The following is a 14,915-nucleotide window of genomic DNA, read 5'->3' as shown; positions in this document are numbered from 1 at the left end:
ATGTTTGTGTTTGTTTGTGTGTCTGTCGACCTGTCAGCACTTTCATTTGGTGAGTCACATCATCTTTGTTTTTAGATATATTTTTCCTACGTGGAATGTTTCCCTCTATTATATGCGAAATGAGATCCATCCTTCATGAAATCCTCCCCACTCCACCAAGAGTGTCTTTCCGCCGTCCACCTAACCTTCGTAACCTCTCAGTTCATCCCTATGAAATCCCCAAACCACCTTCCCTACCCTCTGGCTCCTACCCTTGTAACCGCCCCCGGTGTAAAACCTGTCCCGTGCACCCTCCCACCACCACCTACTCCAGTCCTGTAACCCGGAAGGTGTACGCGATCAAAGGCAGAGCCACGTGTGAAAGCACCCACGTGATTTACCAACTGACCTGCCTACACTGTGACGCATTCTATGTGGGAATGACCGGCAACAAACTGTCCATTCGCATGAACGGACAGGCAGACAGTGTTTGTTGGTAATGAGGATCACCCTGTGGCTAAACATGCTTTGGTGCACGGCCAGCACATCTTGGCACAGTGTTACACCGTCCGGGTTATCTGGATACTTCCCACTAACACCAACCTATCCGAACTACGGAGGTGGGAACTTGCTCTTCAATATATCCTCTCTTCCCGTTATCCACCAGGACTCAATCTCCGCTAATTTCAAGTTGCCGCCACTCGTACCTCACCTGTCATTCAACAACATCTTTGCTTCTGCCTCGACTAACATCTCTGCCCAAATTCTTTGTCTTTAAATATGTCTGCTTGTGTCTGTATATGTGTGGATGGATATGTGTGTGTGTGTGTGTGTGTGTGTGTGTGTGTGTGTGTGTGTGTGTGTGTGTGTGTGTGTGTGCGCGAGTGTATACCCGTCCTTTTTTCCCCCTAAGGTAAGTCTTCCCGCTCCCGGGATTGGAATGACTCCTTACCCTCTCCCTTAAAACCCACATCCTTTCGTCTTTCCCTCTCCTTCCCTCTTTCCTGATGAGGCAACAGTTTGTTGCGAAAGCTTGAATTTTGTGTGTATGTTTGTGTTTGTTTGTTTGTGTGTCTGTCGACCTGCCAGCACTTTCATTTGGTAAGTCACATCATCTTTGTTTTTAGATATGTTTTTCCTACGTGGAATGTTTCCCATCGTACGGAGTACTCCGGTACGTTAAAAAATGGTCCACTGACCAGTTCCACTGTGAGGGTCTTTACCTTTACCTTTCCGTCAGCTGCCTTCGGCACTCCACCACCAGCCGTCTGTCGCAGGTGTCGGTGCTGCGGCGGCAGGCGGAGCGCGTGCTGTCGGAGGCGGCGCAGTCGCACCGCCTGCACCACGCGGCCTGCAACTTCCGCAAGGCGCCCGGCTCCGTCTACCACCTCTACCGCCGGCCCTCGGGACAGGAGTACCTCTCCATGCTGGCACCACAGGTCTGTGAAACAGTGGGTCTCGAACGTCGCCACTCGGTAGCGTTTCTGCCCCTCCGCGGCTCCCGCTCCGGTGCTCGGCGCCGCCGCCTCTACGTCGGCGTGCCGCGGGTGCGGTTCCCGGCCGGGTCGGAGAGATTTTTTTTTACTCGTAGACTGGTTGTTTCTGTCGTCTTCATCGTTTCTCCTCATCTCCGTCACAAATGTGTGAAAGGCACCGGAGAGACTGCACGTAGAAAGTCGGCCAAACCACATCGGACAGGTCTCCCGGCCAATAGTGTGGGGTCGTCATTCGTTCGTTTACTCACTCGTTCGTCGATGTATTCGTTCGGTATTTCTTCCTGTTCCATTTGCGTACACTGTTTTGAAGAATGACTAATTAAACACCTCTGTGTCTACTTTAGTCAGTCTGCGAGAGTGGTACAGAGTGTCATGTAATATACTGCTAGTCTTCAGTTAACACTGGGCTCTTGTCATTTAACTGGTATCTATCTCACGTCTGCCATTACTGATTTTTCGACATTACCGTGACATACTGTCTCGCATCGAACGAACCTGTGACTGTTCGAGCCGTCTGTCTTTGCGTGTGTCCGGTATCCCCTGGTAGTCTTATTTGCTACTGGTTTGACACACTCGAGCTGTATTTTAGGGTTTATCTTGTGAGCAGTGCGCAAACAATCTCTCCTACATCTGCACGTTAACACTACAGTTCACACTTAAGTGCCCTGCAGAGGGTTCATTGAACCACGTTTCCTCTGTGTTCCACTGTCAAACAGCTTGTAGGGAAAAATGAATACTTAAATCTTTCTGTGCCAGCTTTGATTTCTCTTATTTTACGGTCATCGTTTCTCCATATGTAGGTGAGCTTTTTCGCATTTGGAGGAGGTAGTTGGTGATTAAAATTTTGTGAGAAGATCCTGCCACAACAAAAGAAGCCGTTGCTTTAATGATTCCCCCCCAATTCACATATCGTATCTGTGACACTCTCTCCCCTTTGCAATAATACAAATTGAGCTGTCATTCGTAGACCCTTCTTGTCATCTGTCAATCCTATCTGGTACAGATCCTATACCCTGCAACAGTGCTCTAAAGAGGACAGACAAGTATAGTGGGCAACCTCTTCAGTGGATTTCTCGCATATCCTAAGTGTTCCGCCAATAAAACACAGTGTATGGTTTGTCTTCTTAACAACATTATGTACGTGATCATTCCCATTTAAGTTGTGCACATTCTTCATTTCTCTGAGGAGTTTCATTTTCTTGCACGGGCCCCACATTTTCCTTTCCTGTTCTCTCATTTGTTTTTATGCCCAATGTTTTTCATCGGCCTGCCGTGTCTAAGGCATTTGTTCAACCACTCGGCACCGGTCGTCATCTCGGAAACCTGCAAATTTCTATGTAAGTTATAATGCCGTATAGTATAGGCAGTGCTTCTTTGTGGCCGAATGCAATGAATAAACTTTAGTCCATCCCCCCCCCCCCTCCCCTCTCCATCTTGTGATTAGCTGCCCATTTTCTCTGTATCTTTTTTTATATGAATGTGCCAGAATATTTTTGTTTTCTGTTTAGTCAAAAATGTTGAAGATACAGTTATCAGGTTTAGTCATGTATCCTTCAAATGTGGCCACAAAATTGTTTGCATGTTACATCATTCTAGACTTTATCTGTTGTTTGGATTCTGGTTATGTAGATCCCATTCTTGTAATTAGGACATAGTAAGATGAACCTCTCCTTTGACTGTTATTCCTTCACAGAGGATAATATACTGACATATGTACTCACACTAAGCTGTCTCACATATTTGGAATGATGAATTCTGTTATTTATAGGAAAACACTTTTTGCTGTAAATGCTTCGTGAGAGCTGTTACCATATTTCTCGCTTGTACTTTTGAGGGTTTGTAATATTCTTTTGAATTTTCTGTGTTTTTCATTTTGTCAGGCTTCTCTGTTGGCTTTTGCATATACTGTTATTGGTGGAAAAAAAAAACCTGAAACTTACTGTACTGTATAATTTTCTGCCTATTTGTTGCTTCTACAACTTTAAAAGATTTTCGGGACACTGTGCATATTGCCTTGATTTTTTGATCAGGAAAACTGGACTTCAGTTACATTGAAGAAGCAACTTGACAGCAATACCATCTCACTATCACAGTCTGTGAAGGGCAATTCCAAATGAATAAGTGCATAAAACTACACAATACCTCAAGTTCATTGTGACTTTACTCACAAGAAACACAGTTTATGTAATTTGTGGCAATTAAAAGCAGTCACCAGTCTTGTTATGGTATTTATTTACAAATTGCAATTATCATTTCTTTCCTCAATTGTATCTGATAAGTGCATTAATTTAGTGAAGCAATAAGGGGTGTTTTTATTCTCTCATTGATGTAATTAAACTGAAACATTTATTCCATACAAAATTGCTGTTAACGAATTTAGCAACTATGTGAGGCCTCGAAGAAAGATTAGCTCTCTGATATTAGGATGTACGCTTCCCATTGTTTGAGTATCACACAAGATGACAATTTGATGCGGAACACAGTGACGCCAATAAACACACTGTTAGCAACTGTGTCACACATAAAACACTTAAACATAAAGTAAAAATTTTAAATGTTATTTTCTGGTACTTTTCGTAGAAATTACCCACAAAATTTTAATAATGCACTTCAAAAAGCAGTCTTTTAATTTTTGATAAGTTTGTCATGATAGTAGAGTTCAAATCTGAGGATGTGGATCAAAAAGCTGTATCACATGAAGTGATGTGTGTTAGTCAGCACGCAAACAACAATGTGAAATAACTGTGTTCTTCTATTGCAAACAATTTTCCGTTCCGTGCAAATGGAAGTCCAGTTGTTGCATTGCCTGAAGGGGTCAAGAGGCTGTACGGAATGCAGTGTATATTGAATACCAGTTCCATTTGGCCTCTCTGCACTGGTAGCTTCCACATGGCATTCTTTAATTGCAATAAATATCAGTTGTCACATCACCACCTAGTGTACTGTGGATATCAGTGCGTCTTTTCCTTGCGACGTAGACACACGGTAACGTCCGTCACTGGCTTTGCTTTAGCTTCGCTGCTCCTGAGAAAAGTCTTACCGTTACCACCTGACATTTGAAGAGATGGTATCGTGGAACCTCTAACAGTAAAGCGTGTGGAGACGGACGAAGTCACGGAGGAAGAGATAGCCACCGCCTATATGCCGTATACTGGCACACTATCGCAGAAAATAGGACGAATATTGAGGAAACACCGAGTAGGAACTGTCTCTCGCCCGCCCGATAAAACACGAGCATTACCGGGAGGTGTCAATGACGATCTCGGTTTGCGGAAGGCCGGTATTTACCAGATTCCCCGCGAATGTAGGAAGACTTAAATTGGGCAGACAGTGCGCACCGTCGAAGATCGTCGGCGAGAACATCGGAGGCACACTCGACTTACGCACCCAAACGAGTCGGCAGTTGCAGAGCACCGTTTGTCCGAAAATCACGAAACGGACTACCGACATACCGGGGTCTCGGCACAGACACCTAAATACTGGGACAGCGTCGTCAGAGAGGCTATCGAAATTTGTACCGGGGACGAGAGGCTCGGCAAAGAATACGAACGAACGAGCGACCAGGGCGGACGGGGCAGTTACACTGACGCCACCACAGACGCCGACGCCGGCCTCTCGCCGGCTTCCGACGCGCGGCCGCGGATAGAACGCCTCGCAGGGGAAGGGGATTTAGGACGGCCGCCCTCCCTCGGGAGCTCAGTTTGTCAGCGCAGCTGACGGTGGTGATACGTCCGGTCGCCGAAATACGGTGCCTGTCGGACTCTCTGTACCGGCAGTACACCTTTGGACTGCTGGAGTACAGCATTCAATGTTTACAACATTGTCTTGCCCATTGTCTGAGGCAAGGTCGTGTCAGGAAGCAGGAAATTGTGAAGGACGTACCCGAAATGTTCAAAATCCAGACTCTGAGGAAAATGTGATTGACACTGTGGAAGTTGACTGCCGTGCCAGTACCGGGCAGTTGGCCCACCAGTACAGGGTAAACCTGCCCTTACCAGTTACAGCGTGTGCGGGGCCTACTTGCGACAGGCTTCCCGTATCGGGAGCAGTTTTGTCACAGGTTTCTTTACCGGGCAACCGCGGTTCTGGGATTTGTGTCCTCCGTACTATTCAGACGGGGCCACCTTTACACGGAACGGTATCTTCAGCTTTCGTAACAGTTACCAGTGGGACTGTATGCAGAACATCCACCGTGCGGTGACGGCGAATCGTCGGCACCGGTGCAGCCGGAATGTGTGGGCTGTGACGATTGGCGACCACGTGTCGGGATCGGTCTCCTTTCTACGTCACCTTACATGTCGAAACTATCTCCGTTTCTTGCGAGTGACTTTTCCTCCCCCGCTAGAAGTAGTGCCACCGATCGTTCGAAAAGTTACGTGGCCGCTACTCGGTGGCGCTCCGACTCGGTTCGCCGTCAGCGTCCGGACGCATCTCGGTAGTGTCTTCCCCGGTTGACCGTTCGCCGGATCTCGATCCGTGTGATTTCTGGTTATGTGCGGCCACCTCAAAAGTATCGTTTATGCAGAGCCGATTCCAGATGTGAAAGCAGTACAGAAGCGTATTTGTACCGCCTTTCCCCTGTTCGGATGCAGCCTGGCCGATGCGAACACGTGAGAGAGGACGTGCACGCGCCGAGGCACACGGACTGTAACTGTGGCTGCACGCTACAGTGTGTATTAAAGTGCAGTCTCTGTAACGACGTACGATTGATTAAATGGTCTCTAGCACGGAAACCGTGCATTTCCGGACATAAGTGCGTCGGACCTTTCTCGTTCCGAATGCTCTCGTCGATCGGTCCCTAGAGTCTGTATGTGGTGGAAAAAATCACCATATATAAGCTGGTTTTCAAATTAGATAGGATTTTTAACTGAGACATTCAACTTCTTTCAGCCCTGACAATGAATATTACTAGAAAACACATTGGGTTGCTCTGCAGTTCAGAGTCTTTGTTAAAGTGTGGGGACTCCGTACTATAACTGGCTGTGTAAGTAAGTCCAAAGGGTGGAGGAAGGTAAGAATATGCTGTTCTTGTAAAAAGAAAAGTTGCCACTCACCATATTGGTGGAGATGCTGAGTTGCAACTGTAGCCACACTACAGTGTAGCTACAGTTTCCCAACACTGTGTGTGTGTGTGTGTGTGTGTGTGTGTGTGTGTGTGTGTGTTTTTGTGACTCATCATCTCCACTATATGGTGAGTGGTGTCTTTTCTTTTCATAATATTGTAACATTCCATCCTGAATTTTCCATTGTTTGATTGTTGTTTTGTTGTTCTTGTTGTTGCTGTTGTTGTTGTAATCTTGAGACTGGTTCGATGCCGCTCTCCGCACTGGTAAATCCTGTGCAGGCCTCTCCACCTGCGCATAACTGCTGCCTCCTGCCCGTGTTTTAACCCGCTTACTGTAGCCAAACCTCGCTCACCCCCTACAGCTTTTAGCCACCCACACACCCCTCCGTTGCCAGACTGACCGTTCCTTGATGCCTCAGTGTGTCTCTTACCTACTGACACTTTGTTGTAGTCAGGTTGTGCCGTAAATTTCTGTGTTTGTGAAATGAAATGAGACGAGTTTCGCTGTGCGGACGCAAAGTTTCTCGGACAGTCCGAGTAATGGGTCTACCGAAATAAGAGTTGTCAAAAAACCTAATAAAACGGTAAGGAGATTACAGTCTCAACTTAACGAAGCTTGGGTTCCGGCAATCTGTTTATCGAGATATCCGGGACGTAGCGGGCACCGGTACTCGAACGCGAGTACGGACGGCATTGGAGTACCGACGGCAATTAGTTCGGTCGGTCGAGACCGCGAAGAAGCGTAGCGGCACGGACAGCTACACCCCGAGATCGCGGGGTAGGTCGGCAAAATGTCGTGCGTAAAAGTGGAATCTTCAGCTCCCGAAAATGGAACATTACTGTCCAGAGACTGGTATAGGGAGCAGAACTTCAGAAGGTACTGCAGTCCCCCACGTATCGCTCCCGAGAGGACGGGAAAGGAGCGATCGGACCGATCGGAGCTCGCACAGACGGGGGCGTTTGAGCAGTCACTCTTCGGGTTCTCCCTGTGCGAATGGACAGGGAAGAAACCCTAATTTATTTCTGTTTATTTGCTGTCCTAATAACAATCAATTTTCGGGCGTTGTCACAGATCTCTGTTTGTGAATACAAAGGTTTAGTTAATATACGTAAATGCGGACATTGATATAAGTTGTGAAGATCAGAAATATCATTTTTTTGTTACAAAAAAACTAAAGCTGTATAAAGTGTTTTAGAAAGGGATATTATAATTTGAAATCGTCTACTAAATAACAGCTTTTCTCTATTAATAAGTCCACAGCTCGTGGTCTCGCAGTAGCGTTCTCGCTTCCCGCGCACGGGGTCCCGGGTCACATTCCCGGCGGGGTCACGGATTTTCTCTGCCTCGTGATGACTGGGTGTCGTGTGTTCTTCATCATCATTTCAGCATCATCGACCCGCAAAGTCGCCGAAGTGGCGTCAACTAAAAAGGACTCGCAATACGGCGGCCGAACTTCCCCCGCATGGGGCCGACAGTGCCGTACGATCATTTCATTTCATTTCTATTAATAAATCCTTAAGTTTATTCTTTAAGATGTTTAAATTAGCTGTCTTGAGGTCAGATGGTAGCCTGCAGCCTTTTCTTTTATTTGCAATTCTGTGAAAGTTTTTCCTTCCCACCGTGTTGTGCCTACGTACATTACTGTTTGTTACGTGATACTCTAGATTTTGTTTCACAAATATTATTGCCTACAGGATGTACGTAGAGTAGATGCTTAGTATTTTGTACTTTCTGAAGCTTTCTCTACGGGGCTCTCTCCTTAGCTACCACTGTTACTGCCTGGAGAGCCTGTCTGTATAGGAAGCCGGTGGCCCACCAGTATCTCTATACTGTACCGGAGGTGTGGAGCGGATCGTGTATTTGTCTCGAGCTGTCGTAGTCCACGAGCGCCGAGACCCTTTCCCGTAGGTACACGTTTGTACCGATTTTATTGCAAATATAATCTATATGTTCTTCCTGTGATATGTGTTCCTTAACAAATTATACCCAAAAACTTGTATTTCTTCTTTTTATTCAGGTAGCTTAAGATAACTTGACAGAAAATTAGAATTGGTCGCAGTACTGTCTGTAGTAGTTTGCATACCGCGACCCCAGCTGACGAGATGTGCCGTCAGCACAGCTTACGACCTTACAGTTTTGGTATTCGGTTAAATTGTGAACGTACAACAGAGGCAAAAAAGGCCTTCCTCGGGGCACATCGCATTGAAGTATCTTGTGGGCTGATTTGGTTGCTGCCAAATGTTCGTTCCTTTTATAACTTAGTTTGACACATTGTTCCCTGTCCTTCAAATAGGAGGTTAGTAGTTGTAAGGCTGCCTCTCTCAACCTGTACACTTCTAATTTATGCAATAGAATTGTACGATTCACTGTACCGAGAGCTTTAGTCGTGTCCAGAAATATGCCTGTTACCGAACCTCCTCCGTCTAGCTTCTCCAATTTCACGTATAAAAATTGGGACTGCTGTTACAGTAGATCCTCCCTTTGTAAAACCACCTTGTAGACTGTTAAGTAGATTGTGTTTGATGAAATATGCCTCCGATTGATTTAATATTACTGTCCCTAGTAATTTCTTGAGCTCTGAAGTTAATTCTATTGGCCTACAGTTTTTCGTGTCAGTTTTTATTACCTTCTCGTACACCGACACAATTTCGGTGAGTTTCAGAAGGGCGGGGAATTCTCCGTGGCAGAGGGAGATATTTATTAGGTGTGTCAGTAGCTTCACTAATTCTCCTCTGCATTCTTTTAGCAGCTTAGGTGAAATGTCATCCCAGCTAAAAGACATTTTAGTTTGAAGTTTCGAAATGACTGCTAGGGGGTCCCTCCCGGTAATGTCACGGATGAAAAAAGATCGGCTACTATTTGTGTCATTTAAATTGGGTGCCCAGTCACATGTTTCATTTGTGTTAATTGTATTAAACATCCGTATGAATTTCTTGCACACTTCTTTTGGATCATTTCTTAAATATTCATTGTCTTAAAGTGCTATGCTGGTGTGTTCGTGAGGCTGCTGTTTCCCACATTTTTATACAATGTTTTCCAGCCCATTTTGCTAACACAAGTGAAGTTGTTTATTTGATACGCATATTTATGAGCTTTAAGGTTAGTCAAATAATCTATTTTTTTTCTGAACAGTTTGTATTTTGTTAAATAGTATTATAATTTAATATCTCTAAAGAGTATCAAACAGTCTTTCGTGTCCTCTCTGTCCAGTGATTTCAGGACGGAAATTCACAGTTTGTGATTAGCTTTGTTTACTTGTTTTACCTAAGGACATGTTTCATTTAAAGTTTTATTGAATAGTTTATGGAATTTTTCCATTTATCATTCAGATTTGTGACATTGTAAACTGCTTCCCATTTTTCATTGCCTAATGCCCTCTTAGGTGTATTATAATTAAATTTTCTTTTATACATAAACGTATCAGTTTGTCATATTTATTTTCCCTATATAAATTTTCATAGTAAGGGCTCTGCAGTCAGATATGTTGTTATCTACAGTGGTTATGTTTATGTTCTCCTTTATGTTTTTGAGAATGTGGTCAATGCATGTTTGTCTGTGTTTCTACAGTAATTCCTGTAGGTTGAGAGTTTGTGGTAATAGTCAACATAACACAAATTATTTATCCTATTATTTAAAGAGTCTACGTAGCAGCAAGTGTTTTCCGTGCACTGATTTCTTCTACAGCAGGTTTTCGAGACAGTTGAAAAATTCTTCAATACTATTTCCAGGTGACCTGTAGAGAGCTGCTATAATCAGACTGTTGTTCCCTAGTTTTAAATTTATTGCCACAACCTCGGCACCATTTCTTTATGCTGATCATCAATCCATTTGACATTTTCACGTGCTACACAATTTCTGCTACAAATGCCCACCGCTCCACATTTGTGTGTCTTTCTACAGTACAACTTTTTGAGTTTGTAATTTCTTAGCCTGTATCCATATGCTTCCTCTTCCTTGCAACCTAATTTTCTTGGTATGAAGAAATGAGAGGTTTTGACTCATTTAGGTATATGTCACAAAGTGATCTATTTTGTTCATTATATACTGAACATTCTGGAAGGTAAGGGTTAATTTGCTCATTTTACTCTAAAACATCCTTATGTCCTTCGTGATTGATATTTTTTTTTTGTACATCGTCTTTCTCTGTGATAATTTTATTTACTTTCTCACATAAGTTCATTGCACTCGAAATTTAGATGCGTCCTGAGCTCGGTATGTATCTTGGCATATAAATAGTATATTAACAATGAAAACAACCAATTATTGACAAAATTATTTAATTGGGTAGATAAAAAATCTACTCACCAAGTGGTGGCAGAACGCACACATAAGATGGTAGTAATTGGCAAGATTTCAGAGCCAGTGGCTACATCTTCAGGCAGAAGGATTGAAGGGGAAGGAAGAGGGGTGAAGGAAAAGAAAAGCCACCGTACAGGATGTCATCCCGTACAGTACGTCCTCGTTGACCTGCGGTTCCGGATTACTTCTCCGAACTCTGCCCCTTTCCCTGGACTCTCCAGTCCTTTCCCTTCACCACTCCTCCTTCCTCTTCAACCCTTCTGCGTGAAGGAGGAGCCACTGGCTCCGAAAGCTTGCCAATTACAACTGCCTTACGTGTGTGTTCTGCCTCCACTCACTGAGTAGATTTTTTATCTATCCAATTAAATATAGTATATTACGTCATGCTCGTGAGGTAGCATTGTAATCATTGTGTATTGAGATTTTTTAGCTTCTGAGAACTTTTCCAGGCGTGCTAAGCAATTTAGTGCCTAGTTTCTTGTGACGTTGTTGGCACCAGCTGTGCACACATGTTTATTTTCACCTTTCCTTTTTTCCTGCAGGTCAACATCGGTAACGTTTTTCGTACTTGCACCCGGTTTTACTACTCTCACCACTCGGAAGTCTTTGTGATCGGCTCGTAAAATACTCGCCAAATTTCTGCTGCGGCTGTCTGCTAAGAAAAGAACACTGCGACGGATTCTGGGTTCTGTTGTCACTGTGTCTCACTATTTTTTAGTTTGTTACGCCACTGCACTATTTACAAACTTCGTTGCCATCACGCTTCACACTTTCACGTTTATTGCGAATACTCGGTTTAGTAGTACTTGCAGTCCACTTATTTGGAAGAGTTTGATTGTCATCCAGAAATGTGTGCGATTTTCGTAGCAATGACGGTTCACGACACTTTTTATGTGTTTTTCGCGTTCACTTTTGGAGCAGTTTGGCTACCACCCGGAAGTGTACGCGATTTTTGTGAGTGCTCAGACTTTCCAGTTGTAAGATTTTTCATATCACTCATTATGATGTTAATTGTTAATTGAAGACTACTTATACAATCATTTAACTTTCTGATTTCATTGTTACTATCTGTGCACATACTGCGTTACTGGTATAATTTTCACTTTTTTCACACAAACACGACACGTGTCTGTACGAGCCACCGTTATAGCTACGCGACAGGTACGAGGGGAAAAACCCTCTGTCGTGTACTTCACAGTAGACTGTGTTAGATAGGTAGCTGGAGGTCTACAGTCGTAACTTGACACGGGAGAGCACGTTCGTTTAGGTGAGCGAGGAAGGAAGTAGACCGGTGTGTCAGCAGTGCAGGTATGTGCGCACGGTAACTACGGTGCCTGCTCTCGGTTTAACATTTGTCCAGTGTAAATAATCTGAATAAAGTTTCCCTGTTCTTAAACAGTTCTTTAGTGGTGTGTGATATGAAACTGCGTGATGAAAAAGTATTGATATCAGAGCGCTTCTTAATCGACCAGTGAAGCCTCAAAATTCGAGTGATATATACTACAAATTATCTTCCTGTGACAATTAGTGAATGTGCTCTAAATACACTCCTGGAAATTGAAATAAGAACACCGTGAATTCATTGTCCCAGGAAGGGGAAACTTTATTGACACATTCCTGGGGTCAGATACATCACATGATCACACTGACAGAACCACAGGCACATAGACACAGGCAACAGAGCATGCACAATGTCGGCACTAGTACAGTGTATATCCACCTTTCGCAGCAATGCAGGCTGCTATTCTCCCATGGAGACGATCGTAGAGATGCTGGATGTAGTCCTGTGGAACGGCTTGCCATGCCATTTCCACCTGGCGCCTCAGTTGGACCAGCGTTCGTGCTGGACGTGCAGACCGCGTGAGACGACGCTTCATCCAGTCCCAAACATGCTCAATGGGGGACAGATCCAGAGATCTTGCTGGCCAGGGTGGTTGACTTACACCTTCTAGAGCACGTTGGGTGGCACGGGATACATGCGGACGTGCATTGTCCTGTTGGAACAGCAAGTTCCCTTGCCGGTCTAGGAATGGTAGAACGATGGGTTCGATGACGGTTTGGATGTACCGTGCACTATTCAGTGTCCCCTCGACGATCACCAGTGGTGTACGGCCAGTGTAGGAGATCGCTCCCCACACCACGATGCCGGGTGTTGGCCCTGTGTGCCTCGGTCGTATGCAGTCCCGATTGTGGCGCTCACCTGCACGGCGCCAAACACGCATACGACCATCATTGGCACCGAGGCAGAAGCGACTCTCATCGCTGAAGACGACACGTCTCCATTCGTCCCTCCATTCACGCCTGTCGCGACACCACTGGAGGCGGGCTGCACGATGTTGGGGCGTGAGCGGAAGACGGCCTAACGGTGTGCGGGACCGTAGCCCAGCTTCATGGAGACGGTTGCGAATGGACCTCGCCAATACCCCAGGACCAACAGTGTCCCTAATTTGCTGGGAAGTGGCGGTGCGGTCCCCTACGGCACTGCGTAGGATCCTACGGTCTTGGCGTGCATCCGTGCGTCGCTGCGGTCCGGTCCCAGGTCGACGGACACGTGCACCTTCCGCCGACCACTGGCGACAACATCGATGTACTGTGGAGACCTCACGCCCCACGTGTTGAGCAATTCGGCGGTACGTCCACCCGGCCTCCCGCATGCCCACTATACGCCCTCGCTCAAAGTCCGTCAACTGCACATACGGTTCACGTCCACACTGTCAGGGCATGCTACCAGTGTTAAAGACTGCGATGGAGCTCCGTATGCCACGGCAAACTGGCTGACACTGACGGCGGCGGTGCACAAATGCTGCGCAGCTAGCGCCATTCGACGGCCAACACCGCGGTTCCTGGTGTGTCCGCTGTGCCGTGCGTGTGATCATTGCTTGTACAGCCCTCTCGCAGTGTCCGGAGCAAGTATGGTGGGTCTGACACACCGGTGTCAATGTGTTCTTTTTTCCATTTCCAGGAGTGTATGAGGAAAGGGGGAGGGCTACAGCTGTGACGACGGACGTAGACGGTAGATACGGGTCTCTGCCGAATATGCTAGAGGAATTGTGACTTTCCTGTCCCGTCACCACCCGTGCGGTCGCACCTCCTGACTTCCGACGTCTCCTTCCAGGAGTGGGGTCCGAAGGGCCCGCCGGCGGGGCACGAGTTCCGCGGTTCGTTCAGGCTCGAGGCGGACCGCAGTTGGACGCCGGCAGACGAGGGGCCCCCGCGGCCTGCGGCGCGCGCCGTCGCGGATATCTTCGGGCCCGGAGAGGACGCTGCCGCACGTTTCGACGTGACGCAGCCGCCGCGCGCCATCGAGGGGTCTGCCCGCGCGCCCCGCACGTCGTGACCCGAGCTCTCGACTCGCTCGCAGCTGCATTTTGTCTGCGGGCACGGCCGACGTGTGTCTGCGTGAGGAGTGAAGAATTCCGTGTGGAAAACTGCTCCCCTTTCCGAAAGCGACCCCTACGCCACGAAGGGTCCGCTCGGAATTGTGTGCAGTGTCTCTCCGAGTTCCTGCTTATCTCGATTACTTAAAATTCGTTTCGGATAATATATGCACTACTAAAATTAATGTTTGTCAATAAGCATTGCATTTGAGAGCAAAACTGCAGAGTTATTGTGACAAAGTTTAATGGAAAGTATATGAGAAGAGTGTAAACATATAGTATAACAGCATTATTCACTTCTCACTTTTAATGCACAAACACATTCGCCACCTTCAGAACAGAGAAAAATTTGAAATTGATTCGTGAGGTTACTGGCCTTCGTCTCCTGTGACATCCAGTGGACGACTGGTGAGTGCTTCACGTCACTGTCAGATAGACCGGAGGTAATTTTCGTGTGCTTCGTATTTGTCACTACGTACGCTGACTATAATCGGCTCACCGATAATACGTTTCGTAAGGTTATCAATTTGCAAAGACTGCGAGGAGTCCGACTTCATTAAACTACTGCTCGTTTGCCGTTATACGGGTGGTTGACTCGGTGCGACTTCACTGAAGGCGAGCTTTGTAGTTGGATACGTTTGATTGAACTCTTAGTGTGCTCGACCACTTGTGTGTGCAGGTTTTTTACAGAATGTTAA

The 14,915-nt window shown here is 46.1% G+C and overlaps 1 protein-coding gene across 1 annotated transcript in view; it reads left to right on the top strand.

The window, feature by feature from the left end:
• LOC126213002 (uncharacterized protein C1orf50 homolog) overlaps nt 1-14,501 on the top strand; it is a 46,072-nt gene extending 31,571 nt beyond the window's left edge. Inside the window, exons 4-5 of the mRNA XM_049940550.1 lie at nt 1,257-1,418; nt 13,956-14,501. Coding sequence (XP_049796507.1) covers nt 1,257-1,418; nt 13,956-14,177 — 384 coding nt within the window. The 3' untranslated portion in view covers nt 14,178-14,501. The remainder of the gene's footprint in view (nt 1-1,256; nt 1,419-13,955) is intronic.
• The last annotated feature ends 414 nt before the right edge of the window (nt 14,502-14,915 follow it).

The sequence above is a fragment of the Schistocerca nitens genome, chromosome 11, assembly GCF_023898315.1.
Source record: "Schistocerca nitens isolate TAMUIC-IGC-003100 chromosome 11, iqSchNite1.1, whole genome shotgun sequence".
Taxonomy (NCBI): Eukaryota; Metazoa; Arthropoda; class Insecta; order Orthoptera; family Acrididae; genus Schistocerca; species Schistocerca nitens.
This window is presented reverse-complemented; position numbering and strand designations above follow the sequence as displayed.